General features: G+C 55.4%; 2 protein-coding genes across 3 annotated transcripts in view; one reads left to right on the top strand and one right to left on the bottom strand.

Annotated features, from left to right (window-relative positions):
• Window positions 1-4,178, bottom strand: part of GNAZ (G protein subunit alpha z) — a 30,718-nt gene extending 26,540 nt beyond the window's left edge. Inside the window, exon 1 of the mRNA XM_040443533.1 lies at window positions 2,948-4,178. Within this exon, the coding sequence (XP_040299467.1) occupies window positions 2,948-3,670 (723 nt within the window). The 5' untranslated portion in view covers window positions 3,671-4,178. The remainder of the gene's footprint in view (window positions 1-2,947) is intronic.
• Window positions 1-26,609, top strand: part of RSPH14 (radial spoke head 14 homolog) — an 84,916-nt gene that overhangs the window by 41,710 nt on the left and 16,597 nt on the right. The gene's annotated exons all lie outside the window — the stretch shown is intronic.

Here is a 26,609-nt window from a genome sequence, read left to right as displayed (position 1 = left end):
CTTCGTCCACCCAGCCCAACTGGGCAGCCATTCACTTGCTCACGAGAGGGGACCCACCTGTACTGACAGGCTGCAATGGAGGGGTGTGCTGGTGTTGGGGTCAGGGAAGGCCTTTCAAGAAGGTAACACCTGAGATGAGACCTGAAGAACTGGGGCAGGCAGAGACAGGGTGGTCACACACTTAAGGCTGGAGACAGCAGAGCGTGTGAGTGAAACAAGCCCACGAAGGTCAGAGGAGAGAGGGGAGGGGCAGCAAGGAGGCAGGCATGGGCCAGGTGGAGCCGGTGGGGCCTCAGGCAGGAGAAGGCCTGGGCTCGGGCCCATCTTTAAGGACACTTGGGTGGCCTCCTGGCTGATAGGTTCAGAGAGCAGAGATAATAACCAAATCCCTCCATGAAGCACGTGACCAGCTCAGGCCCCAGGCATCCTGCCTCCCACGTCCTGCCACACCTGTGGGCACTGGCTTGGTTGACAGAACCTGCCAACAGACGATCTGGGAGCCTGGCCCATTGCTGGAGGAATTTGCCATGCTTGCTCTGGAGATGACAAATGAGGCAGCCCCAAGATCCAAGGAAGATCTGGGAAGGTCCCAGAGCACAGGCTACCACCAGCCTCAGGACACAGCAGACACAGGCAGAAGCCTGGAGAGCTGACCACAGGAGTATCGTGTTCTGGGGCCTCACCTGAGCAACTTGCTTTGCATCATGGCCTGGTCAGCCCCAAGTCCTCTGCTCACAGCAATGCCTCATCAAAGAGCCTGACCTCGCCTGTCGGCTGGGATGTTCCTTCTGCCCAGAACCACACATGGCACTGAAGTGGGTGCAGGCAGAAGAATAAGAGGAACTAGAACCCCTAGGGACCACATAGTACTGGGAGCAAGGCAGGCCCTGCCCTGTGGATGCAGTGTCCTCAGCCCAGACACCCTCATACCATCACTGCCTGGCATGGCCCTGGAGAGAACCCTGGATGCATACAGGAGAGACGAGGGGAGCCCTGCCTCTGTCTCTGTAACTCCTGCAGCTGTTTCTTTCCTCTTCTCCAAGAGGCCGGGCTTCCTTGAAAACCTGACGAAAGCTGAAGACCTTCTCTCTATCCAGAAAAATGCTCAGGCACCTGGCAGGATGGCCACAGCCCGTAGCCATCCACAGACTTTCTTGGGGCCACAGAGCCAACTAAGACTCCCAGCTAAACCCAAAGAATAAAGCCACCACCTGCCTTAAAAAAAGACTGAGTGGGCGCCTGGGTGGCGCAGTCGGTTAAGCGTCCGACTTCATCCAGGTCACGATCTCGCGGTCCGTGAGTTCGAGCCCCGCGTCGGGCTCTGGGCTGATGGCTCAGAGCCTGGAGCCTGTTTCCGATTCTGTGTCTCCCTCTCTCTCTGCCCCTCCCCCGTTCATGCTCTGTCTCTCTCTGTCCCAAAAATAAATAAACGTTGGAAAAAAAAAAATTAAAAAAAAAAAAAAGACTGAGTGAAGGACTAAGCTCCTTCCTTGCCATTGCCCTGGTTTCCTGAACCCTGTAGGGTCAGCCCCCCATCCCTGCCATTTCTCAGCATGGTGGGTCCCCCTGATGACTACTGTCACCCTTTCCCCTGCCAGCCCACCGACTCCCTGAGCTGCTGGCACCCACAGTCCCATACCACCTACACCTACTTGCAGACTTCTGTTTGCCCCCATGCCCCCCACCTCCAAGATCAAAGATCTCTTAAGAGCAGATTCCAGGTCTTTGCTCAGTGCTTCTGCCGGGCACAACACCTCCTCTGCAGGACAGCTGGGTGGGGCAGCCTTGGCCAATCCCATCCCATCTGGCTGCTCAGCCTCCACCACCACCCCTGGGTGCCCAAGGAGACTGTGTTGCTTATGCACTGGGCCTTTTGCCTTGGTTGAGCTGCATTGGTTGCCCACCTTCTCCTTGCCAGCGGCCTGGCTCCCTTCCCTGCCCAGGCTCCCCATCGAGCCCCTCACTGGCTCAGCACCAACCCTGATTGTACCTCCCTACGCTACATACAGTCTCTGGGGCCTCCACCCACCACATGCCTTTGAGCCTCCTGCCCCATACAGTGGTTCTCAGCCTGGGCTGAGGGCCTGAAAGAATCCCCATACCCACCCAAATCCTGGGGATTAAACCTCAGAAATAGTTCTTAACCCTGTCACCGCCAGACTCCCAGGATCCAGATGGGGTTGTGGGGCCATGGCTGCAGTTCCCAGGACCCACAGTGCCAGGGATTGGCAGGAGTTTTGTGTATTTACTGAATTGCCACATGGACCAACAACTGGATCCCTAGCTTGGGTCTTGTCTCCACTCTCATCCTGCAGATCTGTCAACCTCCCTCCCAGCCTCCAGCGTTACCCTCCCCCACACCTGAATGCCCCCCAACATCACCTGAAGTGAAGCCCCTCACAGGGCCGAGCTTCCCCAGTGACCTCCAGGTGTCCTCTGGGCTCCAAGCAACATGCCTTGGAGCCCCACTCAGCAAAGGGATGGCTCTCCATGCCTAGAGTATTTCAGGCATAGGGTGTGGGCTGCTCGCGGCACTCAGGCGGGGGCTACCTGGACACCTAGGGTCTATGAGCACCTAGAGGGCAGTGCTGTCAGCAGCTGGATGAGGGCATCCATACCCGGTGGAGCCCGAGGGTATGGTGGTTACTCAGAGGGTATTCAGAGCCCTGAGGGCCTGTCAGGGTACTGAGGTCAGAACAGGACCTGCCCATGCTGGGGCAGCCACTGAGAAAGGTGACAGCAGACACTACTCCAAGGTCCTGTAGTGGCCGTGATACCCAGCACATTGCACACTGTGCTCCCAAAGACAGCATGTCGCTGGAACCACCCTGGCTCCCCTTCTGACTGCAGCCTCTCCTGTCCTGCCCTGCCCATACCCTCAAGCCCACCCCCTTCCCAGGAGCCAGCGGTGGTAGGAACAAGCAGAGGAAAAGCCTGGCACACTCACCGTCTGGTTGTCCTCATAGAGTTTCAGGTCGTAGCCACTAAGCTCCACACAGAAGATGATGGCTGTGACGCCCTCAAAACAGTGGATCCATTTTTTGCGCTCTGATCTCTGCCCGCCCACGTCCACCATCTTGAAGGTGAGCTCCTTGAAGGTGAATTTGTTCTCCACTATGCCCGTGGTCATGTCCCGGGAGCGCAGAATGTCCTCGACAGTGGGGATATAGTCGGGCGCGGCAATGCGCTCCAGGTCGTTCAGGTAGTAGGCGGCGTTGTCCTCCAGGTGGTACTCGCTGGAGCGGCCGAAGCAGGCCTGTGCCCCGGGGTCGGCCCACAGCCGCCGCATGACCCCCAGCAGCTCGGGTGTGATTTCACCCTTGCTCTCGGCAGGGCCCGTCAGCGCGAAGAGCTGGACTGCGTCGTAGGCGCGGTCTGGGTTATGGAAGTCGATCTTGAGGGCGGCCAGGGCACGGATGATGCGGGTCAGCGAGTCGATGGCGTTGTAGATGATGAGGGGCTTGTACTCCTTGCAGGCCTCCAGGTTGAAGCCACCACTGTGGATGATCTTCATCTGCTTCACGATGGTGCTCTTGCCCGAGTTGCTGGTGCCCAGCAGGAGCAGCTTGATCTCACGGCGCTGCCGCTGGCTCTCTGAGCGCAGGTGGCGGTCAATTCTCCGGGACCGCCGCGCCGCCTCTTTCTCCTCTGAGCTTTGCCGACATCCCATGGTCCGGCAGCGGCGGGCCCAGATGCAGAGCAGGGGACGGGGCACCTCTCCCTGTTGCCACCAAGCAGGGGACGCTGAGATGCAGGCCGGGTATGCCCGGCAGACGGAGCCCCGCGCCCTGGAAGCGCTCAGTGCGGGTGGGGGGGCGAGGCTGTGCCACGCTGCAGCCCCTGCCCCAGCACCTCTTCTCCGGCTGGCATGGCGATCTTCTTTTGTGAGGAGGTGGCCGAGCCCTCCCTCTAGTGACACTCCACCTGCCCAGGCCAATGTGGGGCCTGATACGCCGTAGTCATTCCCTGTTCTCCGACGGTGGGAAGCTGTACTGTAGCGGCTGCCTAGGCTGCTGCCCTCTGGTTGCTGGTTGCTGTGGCGATGCTGCTAAGTGCGGCTGGAAGGCCAGCCACTGGTGCCACGGGTGCTCCCTGCGGCCCCCCTGCCTTGGGCATCCGCCCTTCACCTGCCAACACAGAGAAGAGGGTGAGCCTCCTCCCAGTGCAGGCTGGGTGGGAAAGGGTCAGACCTCGGACGTCGTCAGGAAGCAGCCTGGGGAAGAGTGAATCAAACCCCCTCCCTTCCTCGGAACTCTGCTGAGTCGTGCCCAAACCACAGCAAAACAAACGTGCCTGGGAGCCACGCCCCACACCCCTCCTGGTGAGCCAGTTTGCCTGAAGTCTGGTGCTTGAGGAAAGGGTACCCAGAGTCATACCAGCGTTTTCAGAGTGAGGGAGTGAGTACGGAGCCCTGCCACCCCTCCCTGCCCACTGGACCCAGGCAACCTCCCCCTCCCAGAGCCTCAGTCTCTGGGTCTGGTGGTCATTAGGATTCAATATGGCAATCCTGCTGTGATGTCTCTCCCACGGCCTCCCTCACCCTCTACTACACTTGCTGGGACTGTACCCACATGTGCCACAGCATCAATGGGTCTTGGCCCCTCCTTGGTTTATGGTGAGGTCCCATGCCAGAGTAACTGGATGACCCCCACTCACCACCAGCTCTCAGGAGCTAAGTCACTCCTGCTCTCCCAGGGCAGGACATTCACCAGAAGGAGGCTGGCCAGGCCTGGCAGCAAGCAGACAGGCAGGGAACAGAGCAAGGTGGAGACCCCAGGCTGGGAGCACCACGGGGTAGATAGCAGCCTGGCTCCTGGTGGGTGAGGGGGAGGGAGGCTCAGGCTAGGTGGGCCCAGTTAGGGGAGCAGGGACTGGGGGGTGGGATGCAGGGCAGCAGCCATATGTGGGAAGCAAGACAGGCCAGAGTATGTCTGAGGGCATTAAGAAATGCTGAGTTCAGGGCAAGGCAAGGGGGCAGCCCACCGGCTTCCTGGTTTCAGGCCAAGTCTATCATGTCCCTGCCTCCCACCTTGATGGTCAGTAAAGAACAGTTGTGCGCATGCCCTAGGCAGGGCCTCAGCACCTCAGTGCCCAGCCCTAGCCAGCCACCTGCTGACCTAGGATGCCTGGATGCTCTTCCTGGGCCTCCCCCATTGACCTATGAGCAGCTGAGCCAGAGTCCTCCCCTCCAGGGCAGTCCCAAAGCTCAGGCTCTGCTCTCCCCACCTGGGAGCCTGCCCCACACAACTCTTGCCTCCTTCTTCCAACCTCTGTCCCAGCCTGGCTGCCCCCTGCAGCCTCCTCATTCTGCCATGGCCAGTGTCCTCCCCTCTAATGTCCCCATTCCCCTCATGGTAGGTCCTGGTTGGGAAGGACCCAAGGTGCCTGACAGATCCCAAGACCCAAGGGCCTCATCTCGTTTCTCCACCGGTCCATTCTCCCAGCTGGCCTCTGTGCCTGCTAGACCTGGCAATTCTGCTCCAAAGCAGGCCCTGAGTGCCGGATCTTTCCCTGGCCCACCTGCCTCTGTGGCCAGGGGCCCTATAAGCACCTCTCGCACCACCTCTCCCTCTCAGTAGAAACTTCATGTGCCCCCAGTGCTTCCAGGATGATGAGTTTCATCCCAGCTGTGTGGCCTGGGCACTTGACTCCACATCACAGAGCCTGTCTCTCACCGGTCACAAGCATCTGTTAGAGATGAAGTGTTCAGTGCAGAGCCTAGTCCCCAGCCAGTGGCAGCCAGTGCCCCAGTGTCCTCATCACTTGTGGGTGCCTGTCCCCTGAGGCCTGGAGCAGCACAGTACCCTGCATACCACAGGAACTCAGTAAGCACTGGTGGGAGAGAGGAAGGGAAAGACTCAGGCTTGAAGAGACTGAGGAACTTTGCTGCTTTTCCACAGTCCCATCAGACTGAGGATGGGGGACATGCTGGGTATGTATCCCATGTAAGCAGAGGTCAAGGAAGGGATCTGAGCAGCAGTGAGTTCCACACTGTGGAATTACATGGGATTTTTTTCTTCTTTGCATTTTACCATATTTCTTGTATCTTCTTGATGAACTTTTGTTGTAAGAAAGGTTTTATAAACAAGAGTCACGGCTTTAACAAGGCCCTGTCTCTCATGCTACCCAGGACTTGCCTCTCTCCACCCTGGACTCTGAGTGTGTGGAGCAGGGACCCAGTGGCTGTTCGTTGGTCCCTACTGATGACCCAGAAGCCCCCTGGGTGTAGAAAGGAGTCCAAAGTCCCCAGCAGCTGCCGCCCAGGGCACCACTCCTGCAGGAGTGCTGATGCCCTCCTTCCTGAAGGCAATGCCAGACAGGCCGGGGGTGCCCCATGTTGTCATTACTGTTTTCCTCAATTTGTGCTTGAAAATCTAAGGTACACCCAGGCCCCAAGTGACCAATTCTCTCTCAGTTGGTTAATGACAGGGACAAAGATCATCCAGAAGGGCAGGTTCCTTCCACCGTTTACTGTCACCTAGACAAGCAGCAACAAGGCACCAGGTCTCCATGCCTTGGGACACCCTGCAGTGACCCCAGTCTTGGGACATGGTCTAGCTCAGACAGGTGACATGGCCTGAGGTCGTGCAGGCCAGTCCTCTGCCTCCATGCAGAGCTGCACCCAAACAGACCAAGACATTGGCCGCTTCCTTGCAGTGCTGCACATGATCGCCCTGCCTCCAGATCCTTCTCAAACCCAAATCCTTCCCCTTGCAGCTTCGGCCCGCGGACCTCTCCAGGCCCAGCACAGGCTGTGCTCTGGAGGGCTGGCTCAGTCACCCCAGCCTGCTCATCAGTGGCCCCCTCGCCTTGCTCCTATACCAGATCTCCGCCTATTCTTCACAGGCCAGCTCACGCGTGGCTGCCACCCCGCCAGCAGGGCACCTTGTCCCTGCCTGTGGCCTGAGTCTCTTTCTACTGTGTCCTTTCTTTCTCTGGTCTCTCCTGCCAGGCTGGGGTTTCCTTAAAAAATGGTGATGCCCTTACCAAACACCATATACAAAAATTAACTTAAAAGCAGATCAAAGACTTAAATGTAAGACCTAAAATGACAGAATTCATAGAAGAAAGCATAGGTCAAGAGCTGCATGAACTTGAATTTAACAATGATCTCTTGGATATGACACCAAAGGCACAGGCAACAAAAGAAAAAAATAGCAGGGGCACCTGGGTGGCTCAGTTGGTTAAGTGTCTAACTTCGGCTCAGGTCATGATCTCATAGTTTATGGGTTCAAGCCCCACATCGGGCTCTGTGCTGATAGCTTAGGGCCTGGAGTTTGCTTTGGATTCTGTGTGTGTTTCTCTCTCTCTGCCCCTCCCCCACTCATGCTCTGTCTCTCTCTCTCAAAAATTATAAACATTAAAAAAATTTAAGAAAAGAAAAATTAGACAAACAGGACTCCATCAAAAATAAATTTTGTGCATAAAAAGGCACTATCAACAGGTAAAAGGGCAACCTACAGGATGGAAGAGACTACATGCAATTCCTATATCTGATAAAGGATTAATATCTAGAATATACAGAGAACTAAAACTTGGCCACAAAACAACCTGATTCGAAATTGGGTAAAGGACTTGAATGGACGTTTCTCTGAAGAAAATAAATGGCCAAGAAGTACATGAAAAGAAGCTCAACGTCACAGACCATTAGGGCAATGCAAATCAAAACCACAGTAAGATATTACCTCATACCTATACAAATGACTACTATATTGAAAAAAAAAAACAAGAAAAGAATAAGCAGAAATTAGATCCCTTGTTCAGTGTTGGTAGAAATATAAAATGGTGCAGCTGCTATGGAAAACAGTATGGCGGTTCCTCCTCAAAAAATTAAAAATAGAAGGGCGCCTGAGTGGCTCAGTCAGTTAAGCGTCTGACTCTTGATTTCAGCTCAGGTCAGGATCTCATGGTTCATGAGTTCGAGCCCCATGTCAGGCTCTGCACTGATGGTGTGGAGCCTGCTTGGGGTTCTCTCTCTCCCTCTTTCTCTGCCCCTCCTCCACTTGCTCCCTCTCTCAAAATAAATAAATAAACTTAAAAAAAAAAAGTAAAAATGGGGCGCCGGGGTGGCTCAGTCATTTAAGCATCCGACTTCAGCTCAGGTCATGATCTCACACTCCGTGAGTTCAAGCCCCGCATCGGGCTCTGTGCTGACAGCTCAGAGCCTGGAGCCTGCTTCACATTCTGTGTCTCCCCCTCTCTCTGCCCCTCCTCTGCTCATGCTCTGTCTCCCTCTGTCTCAAAAATAAATAAAAACATTAAAAAAATTTTTTTTAAAGTAAAAATAGGATTACCAGCAATTCCACTCCTGGGTATTTACACAAAAGAATGGAAATCAAGGTCTTGAGGACATTTTTGTACACCTGTGCTCATAACCACATTATTCACAATAGCTAAGAAGTAGAAACAATCCAAGTGTCCGTTGGCAGATAAATGGATAAATAAAATGTGATGCACCCATACAAGGGAATATTATTCAGCCTTTAAAATGAAAGACACGTGCTTCAACATGGATGAACTTTGAGGACTTTATGCTCAGTGAAATAAGCCCGTCACAAAAGGACACTGTATGATTCCACGTATATGAGATCCTTAGAGCCATCAAATTCAGAGATAGATGGTTGCACAACATTAGTAATGTATTTAATACCACTGAACTGTACACTTAAAAATGGCTAAAATGGTAAGTTTTACATTACATCTATTTTAACACCCAAAAAAAACCCCAACAATAACTAAACAAAACAAAACAAAAAAACACACAAGTCTTACGGGTAAGTCACTCCAAAAATAAAAATAGTGAGGAGGCCAACTTGTGCAAGAGAAAGAGGCAGGCTTCTGCCTGGTCCTGGCTTCACCCACCAGTGGAAGGTCACTTAGGGCCCACATCATCCGTCCTGTGGGCTGGAACACCTGACCTAGTGGCCCTCAGCTGGTACCAAGATTCATGAGAGGGTGAATCTCGCAAACCCAGCCTTCAGTCCAAAGCTGCCTTATCCAAGGAGGTGTGACTTATGTTTTGGAATGACCCCAAGGCTAAGGGCCGAGCTTCTGAGAATCAGGAGAGCAGTTTGGGGGTAATGGGCGGGGAGCCTGGGGCTGGCCACGTGGTCCTTGACCAGGGCAGCCACAAGGGAACATGGGAGTAGAGGGGAAAGAAACACAGCCAGGTGGTGACTGTGTGCACTGGGCCAAGTCTGGGAGCTTCTGCCATCTGCATGGGGCAGCCCCCAACAGTCACATCCGAGGTGGGTCCCTCTATTAGAGGTACCCTCTTCCTTCAGATCACCAGAATCAGACAAGCAGAAGGCCCACTCGGAATTCTCCCTGCGGCTCTGCAGGGCTCGGCCACATTCCAGGGTGTATAGAACTGGGGGTGGGGAACAGGGATGTGCACTGACATAGGGAGGGAGGCCTGTGAACAGGAGCTTTGGCCAAGGTCCAAATGGGACCTCAAGACAATCCCATTCTGAGGGTCAGCTTCTTTGCCTTTATGTGAGGCTCCTGCCAGTCCTATCTCTTTTAGTCTACTCTGGGCTTTAGTGGGCTTCTTTAGGACTCCCCGTCAGCCTAAAGACAAAGGGCCAAGGGCAGGACGACCACATTGTTCCCTGGTTCAGTAAGTGCTGAAGGTTCAGGGGAACCACGGTTCCCCAGGGCCTGACACCCACAATCCCCCACCACAGCACTGCTGGGTCTGGCTGGAAACTGAGCAAATGGGTGAGGCAAAGAGTGCCAGGCAGAGGAAAGGCATGTGCAAAGGCCCTGTGGGCCAGGGGAGAGATGAATCACGGTGTGACTGGGGAGATGAAGGAAGGTCAGAGTGGCTGGACAGAGAGAGGAGTCACAGGTGAGAGGACGAGGCAGGGTTGATCAGAGGTGCCCACTGTGTAGGTGCATATTTGTGATCATGTGGGTTGAGTGTGTGTGTGTGGGGGGGGGTTGCACACTTGCAGATGTGTGTATGTGCCTGTTTGCAGGACTGTGTATGTGTGTGTGTAAGCACTGGTCTAGGTATGTGCCTGTGTGCAGGTCCGTGTATGTGTGTGGGAAAATGTAAGTGCATGCCCAGGTCTGTGTGTGGCTAGCTGTGGTGTGCCTGCAGCAGAGTGTACAGGGAGAGAAGGTATGGGTTACAGTGTGGAGCTGGGCTGAGGTGAGCGAGAGGGGCTGAGGGGAGGAGTCAGGGGTTATTTACCACTTACTGGGGCTGGGGCTTTGAGCCTGGCATTGGGGTGGGGTTAGGGGGCACTGTTGAACGAAGCCAACACCCACGCCTGAGTTTTCACAGATGGAGGGAAGTCAGAATCAGGCCAAAGGCAGCAAATTGATGGAGAAGGGTGCCAAGCTGCAGAGTCGGGTCGGGGGCGCTGGGGTGAAGGCTGCAGGTCTGTGAAGGTGGGCAGAGCCTACTTCCTGACAAGTGACAGGTGACCATGAGCAGATGGTGAGGGGAGTGTAACTGCTGGGTCAAAGGCCCTGAGGTGAGAATGTGCCTGGCCAGTCTGAGAGACAGGAAAGAAGGTGGGTAGCTGGCATTGAATGTGAGGGGCTGACAGTAGGAGGTTACTGTAAGGGGTTCTGCTGTTTCTCTGAGCAAGTTGGAAGCCAACTAGAGTGTGAGTTAGGAGTGCCCTATCTGAATAGAACAGGGTGGGCTCCTACATGTAGTTATCCAGGTGACAGGGCAGCAGCATGGGCAAGGGCTAGGGGAGGGGGAGGCAGGGCTGTATGGTGGACAGTGCCTGGTGACGGAGTGGGGTTGGTAACACTTAGGTCCACTACTGTCCTTGCCCACGGCTGAGTTAAGGGCCAGGACAGAGCAGGGCGGAGCAAGGCTGTGCAGCACCTTGCTTTTCTTGTGTGCATTTGTGCATGCTCCCCTACAGAGGAAGAGAGCCTAGGGCCAAGGTCACCAAGGTGTTGCCCAAGCCAGGCTAAGCCAGGGGTCTCCAAGGAGAGAAGACAGCTTATCAGCTTACAGGCCTGGAGAAGGCCTGGCCTTGGCGGGTGGGACTCGCTCATCACCAGGAGGGAGGTGGAAACAAGAAGCCAAGCCCCTCACTCTGCGGACTCCCTCCCTACCCAAGGAAAGCCCACTCCAAGCTGAGACGCTGAGTCCTGGGCTATCAGAAAGGGGTAAATTGGGGGTGGGGGGCAGAATTTGGTCCCATTGAGGAGGTAGGCCCACATCTAGACTGAATAAATGGAGAAGCATGGTTGTGTTTGATGCCCAAGCAGAAGCCACTCAGATGGCCAGCTGTGGGCAAACAGGGGTAGAACCCCAGAGGCAGAGGGCAGCCTAAGTCTCAGGGCCAGCAGGCAGGGTGAGACCACATACTCAGGGTACCAGCAGGCCCCCGGTTTTCTTGCAGACATGACACACGTGCCCCTTGGAGAGTGCTCAGCCCCAGTGTGGGGATCAGCAAGCAGTCTGAGGTCCTGGGCCTTTCCATTCCCCCAGAGCTGCCCACTTGTCGCCCCCCATGGAGGCCAAGCATCAGCCTGCCTGGGCAGGGCTATGACTCAGCACTACTGTCCCCTGGCCCCGCACCCCGCCCCAGCTTGCTCAGACACCTTCTGCTCTGGCAGCAGCGGCTCTCCCACCTGCCAGCTCCACCTTGGCACCTGGCAGCTGCTCTATGGTGACCTGGAGTGGGAGGAGGGTGGAGGCCCAGCCTGGGTGTCTGTGACTTCAGGCCCTTCCTTGCATAAGGGCATCTGGGCAGAGCAGGGAAGGCTCTGCCCCAAGTCCCAGTAGGCTCATGTCTTTGGGTTTGCAGGCACTGTCAGGAGAGGCATGTTGGGGTACCCTGACATATTGGGGTCCACATGCCTCTCCTGCTTACTGGCCTTGGCTTGCAGGTCAGAGAGGCTCCCATCACCTTCTAGGGGCAAACCCGCCCATGTTGTTTCCATCCCATGTTGTTTCCATCTTCTTCTAAAGAGCGGGTCTCCCTCCCCGCCCTCCGGAACCGTCATCCCTGCGTCAGCTCCCACCGTGGCTTTATTTTAGAAACACAGGGTCCGGAAAAGCCTCTGCCTGTACAGTCACTGATTATCGGTTTTCCTCCCCTCTTAGTAAGGAAATGTTTCCCACTGCCCTTTCATGCCTGGCGCACTAGAATCCAGTGTTCTACTTTTGGTCAACATTTGTGCACACTCCTTCCTGCCTGAGTGTCATGCGCTGGGGTTTCTTGTCTGCACCCCGATTTAGGTCTTCTAGAACCCAACCTGGACCTGCAGGGGTCTTCTTAGTGGCTCTTCTGTGGTCTCGCATAAGCTGATGTACTTTCACTGCCCCGTTCTTGTGCTGGTTTGGACTTCCCTCCCTTTCAATTCCCCACTTCTCCCCTGTCTGAACACGGTGAGGCCCAAGCTGGTATGTCACCCTCTCTAGCACTGCTGTGCCCACCAGCCAGCAACCTACGGGTGTGTTACTGGCCCCGTCTGCATGCATCGCCCTAATGGTCTGGTTGCCAGAGCCTGGCAGAATCTTCACAGTGCCGTATCCTTGTGTCCTTGGACCGTCAGGGATAACTATGGGCTGGGCCTGGGGAGGGTCTGTCCCAAGGAAGCTGGGCATCGTGGTGTCAAGGCCAGGCTTGGCTTCACTTTCCAAGCCCACACTCTGCCTCCTTAGGCTGCTGAGGCCAGCGATGGTGGGGGACACAGCCGGCATCTCTCTCATGTGTGGGTCAGCCCTTCCCCTTCCATATGTGGGACAGGTGGTGCCCACCTGTCCTCATATACACGTCCTGTCGAATCGGCCTTATAGCGTCCCAGGGACATGGGTATGACCATACACATGTAGGAACTAGGGTTTGAGGAGCAGGGGGTGCTTCCTCAGGGCTGCCTGGCTGGCAGCCTGTGGGGCTCAGCCTCCACTGGGGCCTCCGACTTCTGTCCCCACGACACAACCCACTTACCTGCTGTGACTTACTCAAAGTTTCTCTTTAAATTGACTTGCATTTTTAAGTACTTTAAAAATGACTTCGTATTCATACTTAAATGGAAGCTGAGGTTGCTGTAGGCAGAAGGAACCTAAACTGTAAGCTGGTGTCGCTGCTGCCTGCAGGGACGCTGGCCATGGAAGGGCCAGCGGGGCGCTGGCTGTTTGTTAAACAACTGGGATTAGCGCGCTGGAGGGTGTGAGAGCCACACTGGCACCAAACTGAGATTTTCTCCTTGAAGGAAAGGGATTGAGAGAGAAATGAGAAAGGATTACCCTCCTCACGGGGAGGGCAGCTGCTGCTCACAGCTGTGGCCTCAGGCCACCTTGTATGATCTGGAGGTGCAGATGGATACACAGGGAACCCAGGCCCAGAGGTCCTCTAGCTGGGACCCCCGGGCTGAGACAGTGGGGTAGGAGTGCCAGCCCCACATCCCTTGTCCTCACTTAGGCCAGAGACCATCTCTCGTCTCAGGAAAGAATACCACTCTGACCTCAGGAAGTCACCCCCTCTTCTGCTCAGTTCCATCTGCCTGTTCATCAGGGCACCCTCTGCTGCTTCTCTCATCACTAAATGACCTAGCACGAGGTGCAGTGGGCATCTGTAACCAGGCCTGAGGCCTTCTACACTCAGATCCAAATGGGCAATCAATCAATCAATCAACCAACCACTAGGCCCCAGACGATCATCACTGCGCCCTCTGGGAATCAAGCCTAGTGTGTGGCAGCTCAGCTCTGGACTCGGGGACATGGGCAGGGGAGGCGTGGAACAAGCTGAGTCTGTGCCTGGAGAAGCTCATATCCTGGCTGGGGAGACCGTGAGCAAATAAGTGTGAGAGGCCATTTTTGATAAATGGCAGCGCCGTGGAGAAGAGGGAGCAGAGGCATGTGGCGGGAAGATCCAGGGAGGTGACAAGACATGACTGTAAGAAGCCACTGTCATGTAAGGGTGGGAGAGGGGGCCAGAGCAGGAGGCAGGCAGGGTGAGGACACCTGAGGGGGACACTGCCACAACTGCTCAGTTGGGCAGCAAAGACCTGCCTGGCCTGGGCCCAGCTCACAGCAGGCCCACCTGAGCAACATCCTTCCCATGGTTCCCTAGGGAGTGGCTCAGTGACGGCTGCCATGGCAGGGACCAACTCCTCCCAGGGGCCAGAGGGCAGAAACTGTGCCCACTGAGACCTTATTTCTCCCATGAAAGTGCCTTTGGTGGTGGTGATGGCGGGTGCATCAACCTGCACCCAAGAACTGTGAGCAGTCTGCTGCCAGTCCCTAGGTGGGACCCTGGACATGTGGGCTCCCCAGAAAGGCCGGCAAGGCAAGGCCCAGGAGTACGGCTGAATGCAACATGTCTCCCCCACTTTAGAGCTTGTGGGCCTGACCAGCATCACGTATAGCAGAATCTGGGTCGGCCCATTCCAAATGCTCCAATGGTTTTGGACACAACAACACATATTTCTGGACTAAAAAGTCTCATCTTCCTGAGGAGATAAAAGCCCCTGCTTGCCTTGGTGCCAGTAACACTGGATGGAGGACAGGGATAGGCCACCCTCCTAGGAGCTGCCCTCTGGGGAAAGCTGGCCTCCACACCCCACCCCTTCCTTCCTGGGATCCCCCACCCCCCCACCAGAAGCCTGGTCCCTGCCTCCCTTGCTGCGTTCCCCACTCCCCTGTCACAGTGCCCTGTCCCAGCCCACCCCACTGAAAACATCCCCCTCTGGGGCCAAGCAAGAGCTTCCCCCACTGTGAGAGCCCCCTCACTGTTGCAGCACCAGGCAGCCCCCTTGGAGCCTGAGGGACTCGGTGGAGACTTGCCGCCTGGCCCTGTGTGACCTTGAGCTAAGTATCATGTGCTACTGGCTCGGCACTGGGACTGGACTTCACCCCGGGAGAGTCCAGCAGGGATGCCCAGGACTGGCCCTTCATAGGCCTCTGGGCCGCTGGCTGCCTTGCAGGTGCCTGCCCTGAGCATACCCACCATGCCCTCAGGTCGGTCTGACCTCCTATTCGAGGCCCACCTTACCCTCCCTCTCCTTCTCTGTTGCCAGCTCTGTAAAGATGTGTAGAACAGATGGATGGGTAGATGGACGAACACCAAAAATTACTGGTTCACAGCTCCAAAGCTTCCCAGCACTCCCTTCTGAGTGGGTTACCTCACATGACCTTGCCTGGGGTCCTGTGTGGTCTACTGCCGTCCACACCGGGCCTCTGAGACCCCAGCAGGGGACTCTGACCCCTCTGCCGGTGCCTACCCTCCCCCAAATGTCCCAGGGCATTTCACCCACCCCTCCCCAAACTGCAGGCAAGAGTCCTCCTGAGCCTTCCTGCCTCCCCCTCCTACCACCCCTGGGAGTTCACCCTGCCCTTTCCCGCCTCAGCCGGTTTGTAATCCCACCAAAAACTCTATCCTGACCGTTTCTCATCCTGCTGAAAATAAAAGAGGAGCCCGGGGAAGGCATGGGGGGAGAAAGCACACCCGTGCACCCCACCCCTCCCCCCCTGTGCACCAGCATCTCCTGGTCTCTCTCACACTGAGAAACCCCACACTTCCCTTCAAGTTGCTCCTGGACTCTCCCCTGGAGTGGTCCTGAGGAAGGGGCTTCCAGGTTGGCTTGCCCAGGAGAGAACTCTACAGTGTGGGCAAGCAGACCTTCCCCTGCCCTTGTCTGTTACTGACCCATCATTTACAAGCTTTTCAGGTAAACAGACCTACCCCTCCTTGTTCTAAGGTTAAAAAAAACAACAAAAACCCAACCCTGTAGATCCCACCAGGGGTGCGTGCGTGCATGCGTGTGTGTGTGTGTGTGTGTGTGTGTGTGTGTGTGTATTTATTATAGGTATATTTTCAAGATTGGTTAATGACCACAAGTTGCCATCAAAGTTGGGACTTCTGGCTGGTTGGCATATTGAAATATGACTTAACACAGGGAGTCATAAGAAATGATAATACGAACTTTAAACATTTTAATTTAACTTAAGACAGATAATCATACATTCCTTTGCCAATTTTGGGGGCGGGCCATCTTTTCTCAGAGCACAGGCTCACTTATTGGAGTCACTGTCACTGTTCCTTCTCAAACCAGAGCACATTATGTGTGAGGTCCAGTTGGCTTTCTCTGGGCAGTGTGAGGTTGCAAAGTACCCAGGACCTGAATCCTAGGTTGTCATGGCTCTCTGTCTCCAGTCTCACAGTTTGGTCTTGCCCAAACCAAACCTAATCACAGCTTGTACTGCGGCTTTCCAAAGCATCCACTGAATTTCCACAGAATTCCTCTTTACGTTCATATCTCATCAGTGTGTATGGTGTTCAAGGATGTAGTCACAATGACAAGTACAACTGGCACACACAGGTTTGGGCCAAACACCAGTGACTCAAAGGGATGGCTGCCAAAGTGCAGGACACTGGCTGCCTGCTGTTCTGGAGCATTCGGCCGGCACGCTTTATCGTGAGAACAGAGCACGCCCATTCATCCAGTGAGCATTGGTGACGGGGGTAAAAGGGTTAGAGCTTGCTTAGAGGACCAAGATTTCTACAAGTTCGTAAATGACTCTGCATTTCATTGATCACAACAGCTTCTTTGAAAAAATGGTAGCATGTGCACACGTGAGACACTTCTGTGCTGGGGAAACAGGACTCTGTGTGTTGGGTTCTTTGCAGCCACTCCACAGCTACCGGGCCTCAGGCCATTGGATTAGCTTATCCATGTCCCCCCAGCCTGCCTGACCAGCCTGGCACAGGCAGACCCACAGCGAGTCTCCTCTTAAAAGCAGCCCCCCTTTCTTTGCCTCTTCCTAGCTCCCTGCTTATTTCGGAGCCAGAGTCTGAGCACATGGGGGAAGGACCAAGGTTGGGTGCACAGTGTCCCCAGCTGCAGAGAGGCCCCAACAAATGGCTCTACCCCAGCTAGGCAGCCTCTCAGCCTTAGAGCACTGAAGATGGCCAGGGAGGCCCTTCCCTATGGCCCTGTACTGTCCTGTGGCTCTAGATGCCCTCAGCCTTCTAGCCCACAGCTGCTAAGGCTGACGAGATGAGATGTGATAGCATCGCCTGAGGAACACTGACTCAGGAGGAAATCAGGCCAGAGATTTCTGAGCCAAGAGTAAATAAATAAATAAAAATGAAAAGGTTCCACATACAAGGAGGAGGGAGGCACAGATGTGCAGGGAAGACATGTGGCCTTTACTAAAAGCCGAGTGGAAGGGGTTGCTGCCTGGGGTGGAGCCTGGCTCCCGGTTTCCATAGGGAAGGTAACTGCTGACTTTTAGTCAGGCCCGTGGGCTGGGTAAAGACTCTGATTTAACCACTCTGGGTCTCTTGCCCTGCAATTTCCTGCCTCTGAGTGTGGAATCCCAAGATCCTACCCCCCACTCCAGCTACCACCCCCCCAGGCCAGACCCTCTCTGCTGAGGGCTCCATGGACCAGGCAAGTGCATAGCTCCTTCCCCGAGTCCCTTCTGCCTCCGTGCAGCTTTTTTTTTTTTTTTTTTTTTAATCTTTCTCACCTGAAAGGTGAGCACCACCCTTTTTCTTCCTTGCCCTTCCCCACAGCCTGCTTCCCAAGCCTTCTGAACTCACGTAGGCCTGCAGGCTGTGAGTCTGGGGCCCCTGCAGGTCACTCTCAGTGGCTGGCACTGGTCCTCCCATCTATGCCGGGCGAGCCCTAGGAGTCTCTAAGTCTGCGGTAGCCTCTGACCCTGTTGATGAAGTTCTCAAAAAGCAGAGCCTGAGATGGCGATTCTTGGGCATGTGACTGGTCCAGGGAGCAGGTTCTGGAGACAGGGAGACAGGACAGGGCCAGGCAGGGAACCAGGCAAAGGTGTGGTTTCAGCCACCTTCTTGGTGTGGCCTGATCCCAGGGAGCTGTGGAGCCTAAATGAAATCAAGGCTGTCCCACCTTGAGGGACAGGACAGGGCCTCCCAGGGCCCAAGGCTCTTTTCCAGCAAGGGGTGCAGCTGTGAGCAGGCAACACTGATGTGGTAGGGGACAGTGTGCCGGCAGGAAAGGGGATCTGGGGGCATATGTGGCATGTGTCTACTGCATGCTCTGCTCTGCATCCCTCTGTCCCCTGCCCCCACTCCTTCTGACAGAACCCAGTGCCTCAGGTCAGGGCAGGCCTGGCTGGCCTCAGAGGAGCCCTCTGTCTGAAATCCAGCCACCAGCCTCCAACCCCCCAGCCCTTCACTGGGACTGCCACAGTGACCTCTCAGGCACCCTTGCTCTCTCCTGGCCCCTGCACTCTGTGTTCCCCCAGCAGCCAGGGGGATCCTTGTCAGACTGTAAGACAGAGCATCTCTCCTGTGCTCAAAACCTTCCCACAGCTGGCCATCTTAGTTCTGAGCCAGAGTCTGAGTCCTCCCAGGGCCCCAGGGCTCTGTGACCCTGCATCTCCCCCCGCCCTGCCGTGCCCCCTCCACTTTCCACACTGGGTGCACTGGCCCTCCTGCTGTCCCTTGAGTATCATCCACAGTCTCAACTCCGGGCCTCTGCACTGGCTGTTCCCTCCACCTGGAACACTCTTTGTCCAGAAAGCCAATCCATTCTTTCCCCAAATGGCTCAGATGTCCCCAACTCAAGAAGCCTCCCTTGCACATTCTATTTATGACTCCCCAAACATCCCACAACACTGTGTTTTCTACCAGGGCACACAGCTTCCTTACCGTGTTTACTGCTCCCCCTTGCCCCCATCACACTTACCCCGCTCCCCATTCACACTTGTGAATGCTGGCTTCACAGGACAGGGATGTTGGTCTGTGTGCCAATGATGTGTCCTACAGGCCCAGGAGTACCCAGCAGGAAGCAGGTGCTAATAAATCCACCCCAGCCCTTTGTACTGAATGAGGGAGGGGCCAACTCATCACAGGGAGGGGACAGCCAGGGACTTCTGGGAAGTCTTCTGGAAAGGCCCTGGGCCTCCCCCAGATGGACACGGTAGATGTGTGGCCACCTCCCACCTAGTCTTGGCCAACCCTGATACTGCTCTGCCTCTGAGCCCTCAGCCCAGATGTCCCTTCATCTGGTAAGCCCATCAGAACTGGGCTTCCGTTGCTGCCACCGGAAACTTGCCCCCACCCCAACTCCATCCCTCCCTCAAGCCCCTGAGGCCCCTTCACAAACCCTGGTCCTCACCCTTGGCCTCCCCACCCAGCTCCAGCCTTTCTGTGCCAGTGACAGAACACAGCCTGGGGTTGCAGCTCTTCCTCTGCCCCAGTCCTCAATAGCCACAGTGGCCATACCCCCACACCCCCTCCACACCGGTCCTCCACCCCTCGCCCACCCCAGGAGAGCCCCAGAACAGCCAGCAAGACAAGACGAACACACCCAGAAACTCAGGCCATGTAGGAACTGAGCCCAGTTGAGGAGCTGGAGGAGCTAGGGCAGGGATGGTGGGTGCAGTGTGGCTGTGGGGCTTCCTGGAGGAGGCGGGTGGGGTTGGGGCCTCAGACAGCGCCATCAGTGTTTTTGCGCCCTCTTCCCTGCCATGAGGTGGGGCAGGGCTGGGGATGTGCGTGCATACGTGCGTGGCGTTATCATAGAGGAAATCAATGCCTGGCACTGGCCCAGTGTTTAAGGGAAATGAATAGATTTTGGCCGAGGACAAAGAGAGTTTGATTAATCAAAAATTGGATAATGGAGGCAACACTCTAATTATTTTTCTTCCCAGCATTTTATCGAGAAATATGTTTGCACAGCATATCAGAGGTAACAGAGTGGGTGAGGGGGGGGGTGACCATGCTGGAGGAAAGCCCAGCCTGGGGACAGGGCCACCGCACCCCACATGTGCTGATGTGGAGGCTGGCTGGCTGGTCCTGGTGGTTACTCCATGGGGCCACAGGAAGCAAGAGGGGACACGTGGTGCAGGCCTGAGGCTGCACACAGCTGGGGCAGCTTGGGTCACAGCAAAAGGGGCGGGCAGGGTTGCTTGCTGACATGGTGGCCAGGGGGACTGGAGGTGCGGCACCACCAGCTCAGGTCACCAGCTCAGGTCACCGGGACCTCCTGCAGGGTGAAGGCTGCAGGTGTCAAGTACTCCAACCCATGGTCAAGGAGGGTCTTTGGAAGTCCCTTTGGGCAGTTTGGAGCAGTTTCCCATGTTCACCTTGGTGAGCTGCCCTGTGGCTGAGGTCAGACAGGACGACCGGGCCCCACAGGACCTTCTCATAGCTCTCCCTTGTCACTCACCTCCTCCTCCTGCACTGTCCCCACCACTACAACACCGTTTCTGTGGTCACCCAGTCTCCTAATTCCAGGCAGCCTTCTTGGAGCTCAGCATGAGGCTCACTAAATTGCTCATTCATTCATTCAGGGTACAGAAAGAGGCTGCTATGGAAGAGACATGCGTAGGGTCCTGGGTTGCCTGTTAGACTCAGGAGGCTGGTGGAGGAAGCACTGAAGAGGAGACGAGTCCTCACCTAATCTGGGGGGTCAGAGTCGGTGTCTGGGAGAAGGGAGAGATGAAGGAGAGATGAAGGATGAGCTGAAGCTTCTAGGCAAGAGTGAGGGTGTAGTGGGCGGGGTCAGCCAGTCCTTGGCAAACACATCTGAGTCTAAATCCTCCCTCCAATACCCACCGTGGACATCACTTGTCAACCATGACCACTTTCCCTCTGAGTCATAACACAGCCCCAGAATCCTTCTCAACACTCTGTGCTTTGGACAGTCACTCCAGAGTTGGTACAAGAAATGAAAACTATCTATACCCTTGACCAAGGCCAATTTAAAGGTGAGGACACTAGACCCAGACAGTGAAGAGGCTTCACCAGCGTCAGCATTACAGGCAGAGCTGGGACTAGAACCCAGGTCTCCTGATTTCCTCTCCAGTGCTTTCCCCCCTGCACCAAGCGGCTCTGCTGAGCTGGTCTTGGGGCACAGGCCATAGAAAGGCCATTCAGCTATCACATGGTCACTGCAGACACTGTGTTCCTTTCCTACCACCAGGATCTAATCTTGCTCTCTTACAACAGTTTCCTATGGACATGCCCCTATTTGTCATGACCACATGAAACCTCTACGTCTGACCAAGGACTTACCAGGTCATACCAGGGCCAGGTGTCAAACTGAGGCATCTGATTTCCAGTGGCAGGGACCCATGCCTATAATGGCAGCATGAGAAGTGAGGCACTCACCTGCCTTGGCTTGTGAGCGAACCACAGTCGGGCCTCACTGGTGTACAGCCAGTGGTGTCCACCTATAGGTGATTTGTGTTTGTTGGCCAAACCTTAAGGCCAAAGACACACCTCTTGGGATCCAAAGGCACAACCTCTTGGGATCAGAGGGTTGAGCTGGAGCACTGGTTCTCCAGTGTGAGGACTATAGCCACTAGGAAGCCCAGCCCTCTGCATGAACGTGGCTCAAAAGATCATGTTAGCCCTGACCACTTGCCAGTATTCATTTCCCCCTTGAACAGCCATTTCTTGAGGCCCTACTATGGCCAGGACAGGCTCTGGGGCTGGATTCTCAGTGGCAAACAGCCGATGAAGGTCTTGACCTTACAGAGCTTACATTCAGATCCAGGAGAGAGATAGTATATAAAATAAATAAAACAGGTAATAGGTTATATTGTGATGAGTGCTAAGGGGAGAAATAGAGGCAATTACCCACTTGGGAAAGCCACCCCATCTTCCCACGTCTCAGTCTCCTTGACTATGAGGACAAAACTGAGGTAAAAATTAGCCCCTTCTTGGAGGAGTTGGTAGTGGAAAGATAAAGTGAGCCTCTGCCCTTCGAAGGCACTAGCTCACTGTAATCCACAGCAGGTTCTGCTGCTGTCCTCGTGAACGCCTATGTCTGGGCTCTGGGGGAAATGTGCATAACTGAGCCTACTGTCCTCTGCTCCATCACCACAACCTTGACCTCCCTGGCTCACAGGGGCATAGAGCCTTGCTGAGGGGGTCAGGGCTCAGATCCTGGAACCCTGCCTGCAAAGCTCTCCATTCCAGAGGTTGGGGAGGGCTATTCAGTTGGGGCAGGGTCTCTTTCTGAAACGTTTGCTCTGACCACTGTCTGCACAGCCAGGAGAGGCACAGCCGGCCTGGACAAACCCTCGGGGAAGGGTGTGTTTCTGGCTAGAGGCTGCTGGAAGGAATGCCGGGCTTGACACTGTTTGTAAGGCCTCTCCCTGCACCGTGGTTTTTAACAGTCTCGCTTCTTAGCACTTTTTGATGGATTCTCCAGGGATGTCTCTAAAAGAGAGTTATACCTTAATTTAGAAGCAAATAACTCAAAACTCTGTGATATACCAGGTTCCTTTGGAAAAGGGATGAACTCAAGGAAGCCATTGTTGTATGAAGCCAACTGCGTGCCAACAGGACTGCCCAGCCCTCAGCCCTTGAACCGTGCCTCCCTCCCGAGGTTAAGGGACAGAGGGGGAGGAAGCAACACTCACAGGAGGCCAGAGTGAGGCTTGCAGGCTGGCTCCGACTGACCCTAGTGGCCCCAAGTGCCAAACACAGCCCGTGTGCCCAACTGCCCAAGAGAGAAGGGGGAACATGGTGGCAGGCCCATGGAACTGCCCTCCCAGTGCCATAACCAGGCTTCATGGGCAAGCACTTGGGCAGTCAGTCAGGGCCCCATGCCTCATGTAATGCTCTACTGTCTTGAAATGTTTAATAACTTTTACCAAGGGCCCACAAATCATATAGCTGGTCCTACCCCTGTTGCTCAGTCCCCATGCACTCCACGCATACCTCAGGGTTTGCCTCAGAGGCCCCGCTCTCCTGAGAACACCCTCTTCCACAGTCTTCATCCACTCCATGTGGCCACTCCACTCCACTCCACGTGGCCATCATGATTGTGCTCCCACCTCACTTGCTGGTCAATCCTTCTCAGTCTCTTTTCTGGAAGCTCCTTCTCAGCTCATGCTCTGAGAGGTGAAGGCCCTGAGGCCTGGCCCAGCCCCTCTGGTCCCACCTACCCTTGATCCTCAAGTGACCTTGGCCAGTCCCTGGCTTCCCATACACCTGGTGCCAAGGACTCCGGGTTTCTACCCCCAGCCTCGCTCGCCCCTCTGACCGCCACATGTGTCCATGTCTACCAGGTCTAACCTAATTTCCAATTTCCTACCTCTCATGAAGGAGTCCGCATCTTCCTTCTCTGCCAATGCCACTGCCATCCCTCCAGCTGTCCATGCTTCCCGTCCATCATTAGGTCCTCTTTAAAATAAACCCCATCCAACCACTTCTCATGACCCCTACTGCTCCCACTGCACTGGGTCAGCAGCCTCCTGCCCCTGACTGCTGTAACAGCCCCTCACGACCCCCCCCCCCCCCCGGCGGGCTTGCCCCCATGTCCATCAACCACACAGGTCTTTTAACAGCAGAATTAGTTTGAGTATCTTCTCTTCTCCAAGCTTTCTCTCCTCTTCCTGCCTCACTGGGGCCTGCCTGACCTCCTCCGTAAACCACCCTACCCTACTGGGCTCTGGCTACCTGGCTTTCTGGTGAGGCCTCCAGCAGCAGAAGTGGGTCAGGCTCAGTGCCTATGCACCTGCCACCCTCTTTCCTGGTGCTCTTCCTTGTCAGTCATGACTCACCCGTCACTCTCCATGGCACTGTGCCAATGGCCCCTCCATGCAAAGGGACCCCCTGACCCTCTCCCATCCCCCTCCCATTTAATTTGGTTCTCTTCACAGCACCTACCTTACCTGGCATTCAGTTACCCAGGTGTTGTGTCAGCCTCTCTGAGACTACTGTGAGCACCATGAGAGCAGACGCTGCATCTGTCCTGCTCCTTGCCATATCCCTGTGCCTGGCACAGTGCCTAGTACTCGGCAGGTTCTGGTAAATATTAGCCAAAGGAATGAATGAATGTGCGAACCATTTCTGTTTCCTCGGGCTCTGTACGGAGGGCTGACATCTCCCATGTGCTCCAGGAGCCATCAGATGGTCCCTGTGGTTAGTCCCTGTCAGTTCACTACCGCGAGCATCTTCCCTGCCAGTGTGGATGCGTGTAAGGGGCCAGACACACGGGGAGGTCCCATGCAGGGATAGGTGCAGGGACAGGGCAGGGAACTCTTGGCTCTGTTTATGGATGAAGACAAAGAAGCTCAGTCAGCACAGGGTTGGACCAGGGGTGATAGGGCCAGGGACTGACCCAGGTCTTTGGAGGCCTCAACTGGAGGGCCCCCCGAACCTGCTTTGGGGCATCTGGGCCTTTCCACGTCAATCCCCAGTCTGCCTAAGCTGTCTGGCCACTGCTCTGGGGCTGATCCTCAGGATTTGCCATGATGCCCCTATCCATTTCCTTTTGCCCTCTTTCCTGCCAACCACAGCGCCTGCAGGCCTGTGTCTGGAGGCTCAGTTACCCCAGGTTTCCTTCCTGGGGTTGTGGGAGAGCAGTATGCTAATCTTCTTCTTCCAGAGTTCTTGCAAGCCCAGCCATGGTCAGCAGCAGTGAGAACATCCTATACCCACACAGCATTTTAGGTCTTCTGAGTGCTAGCAAGAGACAGGATAGGGCTGCCTCATCCTCACATCCAGGGACGGAAGGCACGGCACACACTACCATCACATGTACGTATGCATGAGAAAAACACACAGAAAAACACGCTGTTCAGGCCACACCCCGAGTCTCAGGCCAGCCCTCCCACCATTCAGTCGTCCATCCCACTGGCCTCTTACAGGGGCTCTAGGCAGGGGCCTCTTACAGGGCCTCTTGCCAAGTCCACCTGGTTACCCAGAAGTTCCTGAAATCCCCCTAGAAGCTTCTGAGATCTGGACCAAGGAATTCCTGAGACTCCACGAAACAAAAGAGCTGAGAGGTTGGGCACAGAGAGAAGAATCCATTCCATATCCGAAATCTAGCATCCCACAGACTCCTGCCAGAGTCAGAATGTGGCCTGGCAACAGGCACAAGAGTGAACTGGTTCTATCCCTCTTGGCATAACCTGCACCCCTATGAGGGCAGGCAGGCCCTGCTCTCACTGCAGCAACATGGGCTTCAGCCAAAAGCTGAAAGTGAGTGTGTGTTAGGAGTTTGGGGGGGGGGAATGCCACATACATGAGTAACAAACAGCCCCTTCAGAGGGAGAGCGAAAACATCCCCGGGTATGAGCAAGTGAGCAGATCTAAGGCAGAAAGTGACACTGGCCTTCCAAGGAGGAGGGACTATGTCTTATTTGCCTCCTGTCTCAGAAAATCAACGTCTGTTAGAGGGACACACAAGAGTTTTAAACCAAATGCCAGTGTCTTGTCCCTGGAGCACGAGGAACGTTGAAGGCACACCACTTCAACTGAACATGGCCAGGCCTTCCCATTCAATCAGCCCCTAAATGGAGACTCCCAAGCCTCCCTGTTACAGTTCACAAACATCCACGCCCCAAAGGGGCAGAGTCTCCAACTAAATATCATTCTCCATCCTGGCTAGGAAGGGGGCCAGGCTGTTGGTGACCCAGTACCCTGGCCTTGCCCATGAGACAAGGTGCCTGGAAGGGCAGTCTAGGCTGCAAGGAGACCCCAGAGTCTTTCAAGCTCTTCCCCAAGCCCACCCCAGCTCCTAGGTCACAGAGCTACTCCCTTTTACAGATGAAGAAACTGTGGCCTACCTGGAATAGCCACAACTAACAAGCAGTGGGATGTTCCATTTCCCCAGCTCCTTTAGCTCCTGTGCACCTCTCATCCACCTTTCCCGCCACACCACCTATGTCTTCCCAAGCACATCCTGTGCTCCTTCCAGACCCAACTGCCTGAGTGCCCTCTCTGTGGTTTGTTCCACTTTCTTCCCTCTGCCCACAATGCCCACCCCATATGTGCTCATGTCCTTCAAGCTCCAGTTCAAATGTCACTTTGCCCACAGGCCCATCTGACCCCAGCCCAGACCTCATCTCTAAGGTCCCTCCAGAGGCCCTGGCACCCACACTCAGGGTTGGGAGACATTTCTCCCCTGTGGGGTGGTGCGTCGGTCTCAGGAGGGCAGGCCTAGTCCACTCCTACCTCACCGCCAGGCTCTGGGGGAGCAAATGCTCAGTAAATATTTGTTTAATCGAATTTGGCCAAGGAGCCTCCTCTAGACAGAGCCCAAGGCAGCAGGACTCACTCCCCAGAGCAGGGAAATCACTTGGGCAGAAGGGAGTCCATCGGGGGCTGGGATGCCTCACCAAAACAGGCAGACCTCGCCTACCAGGCGGGTCCCTCCATCCTGAGACAGGGACTCTAGGGAACCCTGGTCTCTGCACTGCCTTCTTCTCTCTTGTAACAGAGATCCTCAATTCTCGGCCTAGGCGGAGTCCTGCCATCATCACCAAGGCAGGCTCAGCACCGCCCTGCAGGCAGAGCCCCAGTGGATCTCCCGCAGGATACGGAGCCCCAGCCCCGAGGCCCTCACACCCCTCCCCCCCAAACACCCCAACACCCCCACCACCTTTTAAGGGAAAAAAATATTGAGCCAGGAACATATCACAATCGCAGCAGGTCGATACTCATCTCTTGCTCTAAATGCTTCCAAAAGAACCTGCTCTCTGAAAGACCGGTGACGGAAAACTGCGAGCCACTCGGCCCCGGGCCCAGGCCTCCGGGGACCTCTCCTTCGTTTCAGCCAAGGCCACAGGTCGGCGCTCCTGCGGCCCGGGGTCGCCTCCTCCCCGCTCCCCTGGGAGGGAGACCCGCCTCAGCGCCTCTCCGGCAGATCTCCTGGCCCCGGCTCCGCACGGGCGGCTTTTTTTT

This window comes from Herpailurus yagouaroundi, unplaced genomic scaffold, assembly GCF_014898765.1.
Source record: "Herpailurus yagouaroundi ecotype Mexico unplaced genomic scaffold, PumYag 191, whole genome shotgun sequence".
NCBI lineage: Eukaryota > Metazoa > Chordata > Mammalia > Carnivora > Felidae > Herpailurus > Herpailurus yagouaroundi.
This window is presented reverse-complemented; position numbering and strand designations above follow the sequence as displayed.